This window comes from Opisthorchis viverrini (assembly GCF_000715545.1).
Source record: "Opisthorchis viverrini unplaced genomic scaffold opera_v5_49, whole genome shotgun sequence".
Taxonomy (NCBI): Eukaryota; Metazoa; Platyhelminthes; class Trematoda; order Opisthorchiida; family Opisthorchiidae; genus Opisthorchis; species Opisthorchis viverrini.
The window spans coordinates 1,436,721-1,449,641 of NW_008751705.1; the positions used below are offsets into that span (position 1 = coordinate 1,436,721).

General features: G+C 46.1%; 1 protein-coding gene across 1 annotated transcript in view; it reads left to right on the forward strand.

Moving 5' to 3' along the window:
• Nucleotides 1-8,171: 8,171 nt before the first annotated feature.
• T265_13253 (hypothetical protein) overlaps nucleotides 8,172-12,921 on the forward strand; it is a gene marked incomplete at both ends in the record, with an annotated part of 35,615 nt that continues 30,865 nt past the window's right edge. Inside the window, 2 exons of the mRNA XM_009167954.1 lie at nucleotides 8,172-8,233; nucleotides 11,319-11,677. Coding sequence (XP_009166218.1) covers nucleotides 8,173-8,233; nucleotides 11,319-11,677 — 420 coding nt within the window. The remainder of the gene's footprint in view (nucleotides 8,234-11,318; nucleotides 11,678-12,921) is intronic.

Sequence of the window (12,921 nt, forward strand, 5' to 3'; positions counted from 1 at the left end):
ACCGCAAGGCAGCGCCGTTTGACAAGAAACGCAAGTCCATTTTTACAGAATAAGTCGTCATACATTTTCCAATCTCCAACCTGGAGGGCCAGGAGACTCTGTTGGTCAGACCTGTAACCACTGGCCAACTTAATATGAGGCTCTGTGATTGTAGAATGGACATCGCTGAGTATAACTCAGCGGATCGCAGAGACACAAAAGCCGTCACACCAGTCCCTTCGTGACAGACATTCGCCACTTATGAACACCTCACATACAACCACTGACCAACCTTTTCATCGTACTCACCTCTTCAAGCTTGGAGCTCCCAAAATGGAACGCAGCTGACTGATAACTACCCCCGCTGGTGTGTCTGATAATGGTAGCAAACAGGAGCGACCAGAAAGAGACCAAGTCCCCGTACTACGAAGTGGTTTGGAGGCAAAGTCATACTGTCCTCAGCAGTAAAATTGTGAATGCATGCGCCCATCAAGTCCATATCTGTGGAGGCTGCGAAGCTGCTCTTCTCCAAGGATGCCCTAAAAGTCACAGCGATCGTCCAACGAGTGATTGTAACCGCCGGTTCATTATTCAATGCGGTTGAATTACTCTTAAAATCAAAGGGTCTGGCGCCACTTAGGAGGTGCCTGTTGTGCGCAGTCGCATTAGGAATCGAACAGTTATGCCTTATTCCCTGCGCCCGCAGGCTAAGGAAGAAGTCAAGTGAGTTAGACTACTGAGTCACTGGCTCCCGGCGGGGTCCCCCAGGGAGGCCCTAACACCTGTTGCCTAATGGGTCGGACTTGAGTCAAAAGTTATACACAGGGCCCCAAAACAAAACTCCACCTTCACCCACAACCTTACGAAATTCATCCACACAGCCTAGAAGAGGTTGGTCTTCTTAATTTATGAGCCCCGACTAATGCTAACTAAATTTGGTGTCGCTTCCCAGTCATATATCAGGAAAAAGTGAACATAAACACGTGGTACTAATGTCGAAAGTTCTGATCAGCGTAACGTCGTTTGTCAGTGGCCATACAAAATACACAAAATAATCTGGATAGTGTTGTCAAGCGTTTTGGTATGCGCCCTGCACTTTCAAAGAGCAAGTTAGTAATATAAGACTGGCTGAATGGAGCACCAAGGCTGTCCATGGCATCAGATGAACATGGTCATGTATACCTTCAGATTTAGTCCGAGACACAAGTCCTCTGGGTGCAGAAAACAAGTGTTTTTCAGCAACTGAAAACATGCAGTTCATGGCAGAATTGAGTCCCTTATGTTGTTACCGTTCAAAGGCAACCATGTGAACAAAACAGCAGAGAACTGAAAACTTCTGGCCATTCAGTTACGCTTGCTCTCTGAAATTATAGCATTTGTTTGAGGCTGGAGGTAATACGTAGATATCAGCAAAACCTGACACTACTTAGGACATCTGTCGGTCGAACAGGCTTCGAAGTTGAGAAATCCGCAAGCACTTTTTTGCTAATAGCACTTTTCGGTTGTGATTCAGATACGCGCTTTTACCCACCGTTGGGACGACGAAAGGAATATTTGAAGGTTCGGTCCTTGGTCCTGCACCGTTTATTTATCCGTCAACGACCTTCCAAAAGTCCTGCCACTCAGTTGCTTGTTACACGACAATGAGCTAAAAATGTGAACACCAGTGAAATCAAACGATCCAGTCTGCGTCTTCGCAGTGGCTATAGCCAATTAATCACAATTTGTATGCCCCCCATAATTATGCACCGGAGTGTGTACCATATGGTTAGGTACCTGTCTGGCGACGTCACCTGCAAGCAGGGCTAGAATTTCAAACCAGTCACTGCACGCCGAATAGAATAGCAACGGACGCAAGGAGTTCAGTGCGATAACACGCTTCATTCCATCTACATTCAGCGATGTCTCAACTGATATTCTTCATTTAAATTCGGTCAATCGTATAAATATTGTCCGGGTTGGTGTACTGGAACTGGAAAATGGACTAAGCCGGACGTATGGGAAGCATCATTAATAAATAGGCCTTTTCCACTTAGAATACGGTCACCATGGAGGAAACCCAGTATTAGAAAACAGCAAGAAGAACAGTCGCGCAAATTCTTCACTGTCAACACCAACTATCCCACCGCAGGACCTGAACGAACGAAATGAGCAGGAATTCGAGCTGCACGTGGGAGGATTCGTGTTAGACAACTTCGGAGCCCGATGCTTCCACTTTTACCCAATGGGAATCTCTTATATGGTGGTATTCATTGATGTGCGGAGTTTGGATTCCACTGAATCACGGTAGTGTGGAGTGCACCACAGATTAATAAAGCTTTACAAGGAAACAAACAGGTCCGGATTCGCAAAGACGTTGCACAACGTGCATTGAAAATTTTTGGTCAGTTTTACTTTCGACCAGCAATAACCTATGTACCACGAATACGTCGATTCCATCTCCTACAACTTGTCTGCTGCCACAGCCAGGTACTGCAGACAGTGATTTAACCAGTCAGCTTATTCTTCATCGTTTTAGCTGACATCGTGTTAGGAGGAATACCTCTAAACGAGCAAATCCACTTCGCTAACGATTCGTCTTGTATACTGAAACCTTGTTTCTACATTTCAGTCTCTTCCTGACATCTTGTTGGGCTATTAGCTCTTTTTATATTCTGGTTCAGTTGAATTCCATATGGCAGAACGATCCACTTGTTTGCAGTACAACTTCTTCGAAGTTGTTTGCCGTCTCCATTTCGTTGAACCAACGAGTGTGACTTACATATTATTAAATAGGATGTAACACATGAGAAATCTGGCAGAAAAAAAAGTAAAAATTGTTCGGCCGCAACATCTTTTCGGTGACTAGCATGAAGGAAGTATGAGGACAGGATAGATAGGGAAATCAAGATGCAGAGGTCGGGTTCGAACCACGGACCTTTTGGTCAGCAAATTTGCGCTCTGACCACTGGGCCATCTGGCAGCTACACAATGAAGACGAGTCTGAAGCAGCGTCGCCATCGAGCGTGTTACAGCGACGCTTCCACCAGTGTCCACCACCATCAATAACCTGAACGATTTTCCGAGCTAAGACACTCGCATTTCCTGGCCGGGCGAGATGGCTGTGGTTAGAGCACAAAGTCACTGACCGGGAGGTCCCTGGTCAGAACCCGGCCTCTGTCCCACGACTTCCCTGCCTACGCTCGGGCAACCCAGTAGTACCCAAGCCCTCGGGGCTCTCCGGGTGGCGTGGCAGTTAGGCACCAGAAGGGTGCTACAGTTGAACCTTATCAGGCTGGCCAGAATTGTCCAACTCTAGATGGCTGGAACAAGCAGCTGTCACAGGTATGCAACCAGTGTGCAACTTGTGTCGGCCGAATGGCTTGAATGGAGTGTGGGTTGCAACGTACCCCGTCTTGTAACAGTACTGTATGGAGCAAGACGACTGTGGTTAGAGCGCGAAGTTGCTGACCGGAAAGCCCGTGGTTCGGACTCTCTTGACTTCCTCTGTCTAGACTTGGGCAACCTAGCAGTATCCCAGCCCTCCTGCTTCCTTCTAGTGGCTTTGCAGGTAAGCAACGAAATGGTTATACGCCTTAGCAGCATTGTGTAATTCGGAAGGCGTACGCCAAACTGTCCAGAAGTGCTGTTCGAGTTCTTTGTGACGGCATGTCTCTAAAACATTTTATAGTAGTAAGCTGCCTGTAGTAAGCGAGCCTGTAAAAGAATCACTCAGCGATTTACTTCTTCGAACTCATAGCTCTAACATTCGCATCATACTTCAGAAATTTCCGTATTTATTCACAGTCGACCACAACTGCAATAAGTTTGAACTAGGGCTTGCTGATTGACCGTTGTATGGAACGGCCGTCTGCCGATGCAAAGAACCTGACGCATTTGAGCTAAAGGAGCAGCTGGTACGACGTGTACAGCGGACATCTAATATTCGGGTGCACTAGAGGTGTAGGGCATACAATGAACCCAAAGTTAATGTCAAGGCGATAGAGTTCGATGCATTATAACGCGGTCACTCGAGCACAGACCGTTGATCATGTAAGTCTTCAAATAGCAAGTATCGGACAATTAGAAATGAGCGTTTATTTGAAGTGGAAGGTAATACATTTGAGATCTATCACAAACAGCTGAGTGAAAAATGCCAAAGGATAAAATAAAAATAATACGTCACACGACATAATAAATGCATCGGCACTGCCATTAGACACTAGCAAAGAAGTTCCAAACAATGGCGCCTCAGGAAGTACGATAAAAGGAATAGCAATTTCTACTTCGGTACCGTGGAAACTGTGGCACCGTTGATTCGTGGCTTCCATATCATACTGTAGTATATTGCCAGAATAATGGCTGCCAGAGACACCGAAACGACATACACCAGTACCGTTGCAAGACGCACCCACTTCTTGCTGGTTTTCTGAAGTTTGGGTCTGCCTTCATGAGCTGACTTGGCCATTGTACTAGCACCGCGGGGCCTGCAACGACCACTAATTCTGATCTTTCGTCTGATTCGCCGAAAGGGGCTATGGTATTCTGGATACCGATTGGTTAAACATGGGTTTCACGGGTCCCGGTGGACGAAGTGAGTGCTTGGGATATGGATGTGGCCGTAGTGATGTTCAGTATCATGCATACAAGGTATAGCAGGTGTGCCGGCAGATGCCCCACTACAGTTTGTTATTCCGCTGTTGTCGCGCCAGGTGACTGGGTCGCTTTATTGCTGTATGCTCAAAGACATCCAGTTTTCATATGTCCAGTTCGCATGGTGCATCTGATAGGCCTCTTAGACGTGCAGCGATGGCAAATTTTTTTTAACTCATTAAATTGTTTGTGGACTCTTTATAGGCCAAACCTGCGGCGGTATTTTGACTAACATTCTAGCAAGCAAACTTTTGGTCTGTGGAAGCAGTTGAAACCCTCAGAACACTATGTAACGATAAACATCTTGCATGCCTCCTCAACCGGGAATGTTGATCGGTGTCCGACTTTGAGCCTCACCTGCAAAACAACCAGCCTCGATGATAGGCTTCTGGTGATCGTCGTGAAATTTCGTGTTGCTTATTGTTTGTAGAAGTTGTGTAACCGTGCCGCGTGCTTCATTATACTTTTATGGAGTGAAGGTTGGCGCGCGCTAAAGCAGATTGGACTGCTAGTGTTTGTTGCAGACCAAACGACTTGGCCTGGTGGATCGTGTGCGTTTATTTCTAGGCAAACGGGTTTTGGTTGCCGCTGATGCACGCTCCTGTCTCATTTGTGTAATCGTCTGATTGCCGCTAACAGTTTTTTTGCGTAACCAGTTGTTTTAATGCTGCTTCGGTCCTGGTTTTAGCCATTTGTTATAGAGCCATTTTTTTCTTCCACTAGTCCTAATTTTGTGCAGTGCAGAATAGACCAAGCTTTTTTTATCCAAATTTGCAATCGGTAAATATGCACTCCTTTTCCTTTGACCACCGAAACTTGTTAGTGCTTTTCCCAAATGCTTTAAACTAACTGGGCTCCAACTATTACTCTGCCATACGCTGATATACAGACTTTCCGGATACGACGCTCGAAAGACCCCAGTGTACGCCCGTTATTTGTTTAGCTTTGTTCTAAACACGTAGGTAAGCGCCAGTGAATCAGCTAACCTACTTCGTATGCCTCGCACTGAACTGGCGTAGGCTGTCTGCCACCCCTCTCGTCAAACATAGTTATTATGAGTAATGCTATCTCAAACACAAAGCAACGCTTGTAGAACCATAGCCGTGTAGCTTCTCTCATTATATTCCAACAAAAATGGAGCGCACGTCAACTTTGTACATCGTTTTGACTTCCTGGAACCACAGTGTAATTGGTAGCTCCACCTGCCGTCTACCACGCTGCCGAAGTGCTCAGCGCAGGGCTGGTTTCTCAGGGCTTGTTGACATGTCAACCGGTTAAAAACACCGAAGCTCATAGAAAAGTGCCTTGCCAACCAAGGCCTAGACGTCCATAAAGTAAAAAGATGTGCTTCAGGAAAGGGTCAAATAGAAAAAATCTAGAAGGGAATGACAGAAAGTTAAATAAACCCGGGAAAAGGCAATATTTTGTTGATTCACCTAGCATCTAAAAGCAGTATGATGGCGGGCGGTATATGGCTTCTGCTCGGCATGTGTCCAATACCCTCAAATACTGATGCAAGAAACTATCACTAGTGTTAACAGTTGAGTTTCGTTTTTGCACTGAGCGTTAGTCAATTAGAAGGCGTAATTACAATGCCGGATCAAATGTCTGATTTTGAGAAGGTGAAAACCTAGTCGCTGAGGTAGTGAGCAGGAAGCCTAGCCGTTGGATTGGCTGGAAGGGACAATTACATGGTGGGTTACAAAGTATGACGTTAGATTTAAGTTCAGCTGAAAAGGCCAATCATATGGTCTCTGCTGCGCAAAAAAGAGAGAGAAAAGACAAATAATAAATATTTGAGCAACAGCCCCGGAGATAGTGAAGAAAGGAAGTAGTTTAGCCGGAAGCTACTCCGTTACCTTAACAGAAAGTTGAGAGCATGGGTTGCCAGTCACAGAGTCACTGCTGTCAGCTCCGATAAAACAGACAAGAGAAGCCAGCCGTGACTGCATGGGTTTCAATCACAGATTCCCCGCTGTCAGCCCCGATAAAACAGACAAGAGAAGCCAGCCGTGACTGCAGGTAGTCGAGTAATATGAAGCTATCTAGATTTTATATGTATGTGATCGATTCAGAGAAAAAGGGGGTGGAACGTATGTTTTTATCTGGCTAAAAAAGCGTGCATGGGGTGGTGAAATGCCAACTAACACGAAGGCGGCCATGCCTTGCACGTTGCGCTATCCGTGAGCCCCGCATAGTACATTCAGACTGCGCCCTGTATATTTTTTAAAATTAAAACAAAAAGACAGCTTCCATTCGCTTGTCTTTCTTCGTGCATCCAGACAAACGACAACAGAGACAGTTCCAAACCAGCTACAGACAAACAACAACGGTGCTTTTTTGTAGATTTCCTAAACTAAAAGCCACGGCTGGCCCACCAGTGATGTGTAATTCCCCTGTGCTGCTGGAGGGGTAGCGAGTATACGAACGCACCATCGTACAACATAACAGGGCGTCCGTCCCTGGACGGCGTACCCGTCCACCATACCAGACCTTCGTTTCTCAAGTATGCTATCAGATCTGTAGGGTGACAAGCCACAAAGAAGTTATAATTGAAGTTTGTGCATTATTAAATATTTCCGGTTATCAGATATTCTACCCGGTCCAGTAAAAGAGGCACGTAAAACTGCTCTCATTTCGAACAAGCGAGAAGTAAGCAGTCGCTGGAAGAGGCACATCACGAAGACTAATGTATTTGCAGCTAACCTTTGGGTCGCGAATGTAGAATGGGGATGTTCAGTGGCCGGGTGCTATGGCTAAGCGACGACAAAGAACAGATGTGAATCGCCGTGTCAAGCAAGGGTGCACCACGGCATGCATATATGAATGAGTGGGACGTGAAAACAAACGAGTAATAAATAATAATAATAATAATAATGTTTATTCTCAACTTGTGGGTTGCATAACACCAGGCGTGTCATAATGTTAGGGTCAGAATAAAAGTATGATTGGGTGGGGATTGTGGGAACAGGGAGATAGGAAAGGGGACAGCTTCTTAGGGTCGGGCATTATCCGATGTGAGTGTGATGACCACTAAACCGACACGAGCAGGGAAGCATAATCGTCCTTTGGAAGAGCGAGGTGATGGCATCACGCGAGCCAGAACACGAAGTGTATAGAAATTTATTGAATTTCATGGGAAGCACAGACACACACGAATGGTTAACTTTGAACGAAAAGTTCAGCGTGTTCGAATGAACATATCATTGAGGCAGCTAAGGTCAAGTGGGATGTTTGTAGTATTTGCAGCTAATGTGACAAGTGGGCGAGAAGACATGGTAGAGAGAAGGAATGGAATAGTTGCGGGTGTACCATCAAACCGGGTATGGCAGTTCTGCGCCATTATTGGCCCCACATGTTTTTGGACAGCAACGTATCGGACGTCGTATTTAAGTTGATTGGGCTGGGAGGTGCGGTTCTTGGAGCAGCGGGATTCACTTTAGGCTGGCCGATGAAACAAGGTAGAACGAAGCCGAAATGAGATCGCGGGTTTTTTGGTCCGAATGGGGATCTTGGGGTTATAGATCGCAGGCCAGGTTGAGTGGATAACAGCCAACCAGGTCGTCCAAACCGGGGATTGAGCAGTACGAAGCTGGGGAAGATGAGGGGATTGGAAAGCGTGGTGAGTTTGAGGAGACACCAAAGGGATAAAGGGCATTATTATACAGCCAACCACGTCGTCCAAACCGGGCATTGCCGAAGTTAAAGGCATGCACTAATATACATGGCAGTGAACCATATTAATAATAAAAATAGAACCAGCCTGTTAGTATACCTTGCTGCGTTTGAGACCTGTATGGAGCAACAGTCACCCACATTGCCTGGTTGATCGGTGTGTGCTCTATTATTGGCTTGGCTTCTTCCCGGGGTGACTTGTATCGGGTTCTCCCCAGCTAGGTCCTCGCCACGGACACGTTCATCCACTCGGTTTAAGAGTTGTGCTTCGACTTGCCTAGCCCTAATCAAAATAAGTCAAACAGAAGTCGGAGTTTCTCGTTCATGAGAATGTAACGTACACCATGCAACCCAATAAGCACATGAGCACATAACATTGCGATACGCCTATGCTTGGCTTGGCGGCTCTCACTCCGTCATCGCTTAACAATAGTTCACAATTTCTTTACACCTCTGTCAGGTCCATTGTTACCGACCACCAAGGTTGGTTGTGAGCACGGCTTCAATTCTGCTAATCCATAAGAGAGAAGTTTTGTTTTCTTTCTGCTACTGAGCTGGACTCGTCCTGGTTATGTTTACGCCACAACCTACAGGCGGTGAAAAACTGTTTTTTCTATTAAACTCGCAAAACAGCAGACAGGCTAACCTGAAGACGCTCTACCGTGCACATGGCTCACATCAACGCGAAGAGCTGTAGCTACCTTCGTTATGAATGGGTCTACACCACGTCAAAGTCTACTTCGTTAACCAAATAAAACATACAAGATTACCGCCTAAATGTTTTTTGAGCCAAGCGCCAATTATTAATTGAAGCCGATAGCAGTGCTTCGGGGACTTCCCTTACATTAACTTCCTCCCCAAGATTACGGTACCGTTATTCCCATGTAGTAATTTCCAGGTAAACTGGTCGATCATCTCGGAAGTCTGCTGCCACCGATCCTTGTAGGTTTGATTTCCTAAGCCACACTAACTCTACGTGATTACGCTCGTTTGCCCTAGTTCTCTTGTTCTATTGTATCACGTATTAACGAACTCAGCCCCTGATTGACGTCTAATCTGTTTATCCTACTCATCCAATCAATTGCTGCCACCACTCCGTTTGTGGTAAACGCCAAGTTATTGCTCACTATCAATGCACATTATCCCATTTGTTGTCTCCTAAAACTCACGAGGCTTTAGTGATCTCATCCCATTCCCTAATTTTCTCAAGTTTCGAACGCCAGCAATACCCGATTTAGACTTCCTCTTTTGCTGTTAGCCATTCCACCTGGCCCGCGGTCTGAATCATCAGGGATGCTCAGCCAGACCAGAAAAGAAGCCGCGATCTTACACAGGCTTCACTCTGCCCATGTGGATTTCTTTGGCCGACCTCGAAAATCCGGCTGCTCAAAGAAGTGTGGAATTGACAACGGGAGTAATGCATTGCCCGTAGCGTGGTTACCAGAAGTTCATGAGTACACAAAACCCAACCATGGCTAACACATGTGTTCCATGGCTTAAAATTTCAACGTGATTCGTCGGTAAACTAAAATCCGGTGTTTGGATGACAATGATTGCCTCAAATCCACCAGTCTGTCTGATCAATTGAATCACCCTTATATTTGACGGGCGTGGGCTTAGTCAATCACTGAACAATTTTTGGTCGTCGAACCGGAAAGATGATGGGTGTTGCAGACTGAAAAGGATGTTTCCCGGCGGCAGCGTATAGGGGGTTTCTTCCTTGTCGCAGAAATTTTGGACTGTGGAACAGTTATCACCGTCCCATCAAGTTGGTGACCGCTTTCCTTCGACAGATTGTTCAGAAAGACAAGTTATTTGTACCGGGAAGAGAGCAGCGACAGCTCTCCCTCTTGGAAGAAATGGCCGGAGGTTTTACTATCAGCGAGTTATAGGATTAGCCTTGACGCACTAAGCCCTTTGCATTACACGGCCCAATACGGAGGGCCCTTAGTATTCGCATTATCGGAAGCTATCAGGCGTTCCTGATGGTCCAAATCGGTCGAGTAATTGAGTGCAGAGTACCGGTCAAAACTTTGAGTCCCATTTAGGTATCATGGGGTCTCAGAGATACTGGGAAATTGTTTCACTAGACATTTCTGCCGAGGTTCGATTGCCCCAGTTTACAATAAAATTAAGTGAGCTGCAAAAAGATGGTTTTTGGTTTGAGTACATGCACAACAAAATGAAAGTTTGGCAAAAAATTACTCCCCCCCTAAATGGTTCGCAGCTGCGATCATTGTGCGACTAATGGGACCCCAACACTGGAAAATTTGAACTGTGCTCATGGTCTAGATCAATCTGGACTTGAGAGTAATTCACTAAATCCGCGTAAGTTTCGATTCTCCACACAATTGTGCACCGGGATATGCGCCAACAGCTCCTGTTGCGTTTCAGCAACCAGTCTCCTGGAGTTCTGTTCTACGTTGTCCTGAAACGCGTCTCGCGATGCTTGATCTCCATCCTCTGTAGTATCTTTGCCTCCGAGGGGACCTAAGTCTTACGCATACCCTTTTTGAATAAAGCTTGGCAGGCAGGTTTTTCACCGTTGACCCAGCAAACACACGGCGGGGACATAGTAAGAAAATTTTCAAGCTCATAGCACACACATTCATTAGACAAAATTTTTTTCTCATCTCGGTTAGTAGGTGCGTGGAATGACAATCCTCCGACGGTTGTCCTTCTAGAACCCAGCTTAAAGCACTATTAGACATTTATTTATGTGAATCCTCGCGCTGGCAAGCATACTGCCCCGAGCTGAGAACATAAAGAGCAGTGCTACACCCTTTTTTCGCTTGTGCCTTTCAGTTGAACGACAGCCATTGACAGCCAAGACAAAAACAAAACCGACCCGGGAAACTTGGGCAAAAGCGTCGATCCTGTGTATCAATCCGTGAATCCGTGTGAGCTTCAGACTTAGGCCAATCAGCGATCGAAGCTCTGTCGAGGCCGTTGCTCAGGACAATTACGTGTGTTGCCGTCTCCCAACGCATCTCGAGGATTTTAACCGTATCTTGTAATGGGCCTGGGTTCAGGTCATGCTGTACAAGTGGTTAAAGTGGACGAGGGTAATGGCACCACAACCTTCACTCTCGATGAACCGGCGTTATCCTCGATTCTTCTCCACCCTTCTGTGCGCGATAAGCTGGTTGTAATTATATCGGTCGCCGGCGCCTTCCGGCAAGGAAAATCGTTCTTGCTCGATTTCTTCCTGCGTTATATGTCTTCAAAAGACCATGATAATTGGATAGGCAGTGGTGACACTCCACTTGAGGGCTTTCCTTGGCGTGGGGGTGCTGAACGTGATACAACTGGCATCCTGCTTTGGAGCGAGCCTTTCATTATCAAGCTTCAGTCAGGGGAAGATGCAGCAGTTCTTTTCATGGACACACAGGTAATGTCTCATCGTCTTGCTCATCGTTTCTTAGGGGTCGTTTGACAGTACATCTACGGTCCGTCAATGTGCCACAGTGTTTGCACTTAGCACCATGCTAAGCAGTATCCAGATATACAACATTCATGGAAATATCCAAGAGGATCACTTACAACATCTCCACTTATTTACAGAATATGGACGCTTGGCTATGGAATCGGAGGTTGCTGAAACACCATTTCAGGTACCACGCTGGAGATTCTCTGTAAACTCGCTGTCATTAAACCAAACTAATGCTTACTGATGTTTCACTGCCGTGCAACCATCTAGATTAGTATCAAACTGGAGCGAAATGAATCTGAGGAGGAAGGACTTAGATATAGCTTAACCCAAACAGTCTGAGGTCGCTTCCTCTAACATTTTAGTCACACCGGCAACAACTGTGTTATATCTGTTGGCGCCGTTAATCAAGGACACGGGCTTCACCCTGCTTATCGAGTAACACCGCTGATACTCTTTTTCTTCACTGTCAAGTTAGGATAATGCCCCGTTACTCTACCCGTATTTTTGAACTGGAAACCGATTCCCGATATACTGATTAGACTTATATGTTGCAGGTCAGTTTAGCTTTTGTCGTGCTGCGTGCATTTCATAGTAAGACTTCCCGTCACATGGTCAGCTCGCCAGGGCTACTTTTGGACAATGAAGTTAGATATGCCCTTCAGCACTTTCAGGGTGAGCAAGCATATTCAGTGGAACATTTCACACAATGCGTTTTTGAAGCACGGCTCCACTCATCGAGGTTGCTGTAGTTTGGAGTGAACTCCCTGCTGTAGGTCTTAGCTGGATGTAGAGCGCTTGTAGAGAAGCATTTACTAATTGTGGCTGCCGCAATACTATCATGTTTCTGTAAATTAGCCTGAGTTTACAGTCTTGGTGGAATGATATATACCGCGTTGTAAGCAGTGGTTGTGTCATCTCTAGTGATTTCGCCTTGATAGCTTCGGGAAGATTCGGCTATTTCGCTTCATCATCCTCTGATGGATCTGAGTGATGTTGAAGTACGTCACTGCGGCAATCGTTGTCTCAGAACCACAGCTCGTGTGGGTTGGTGTCGGCGAATCCGTAACGAGGCAGTTAGAAAGCGTGTGTGTGACGGGTACTTCCATTGAAGAATGTGTCCAGCACCAGAAGCTGCGTTGGCTGGGACATGTTTTACGCATGCCGAACCATCGTTTGCCGAAGAGAGTACTGTTTTCCCTGCC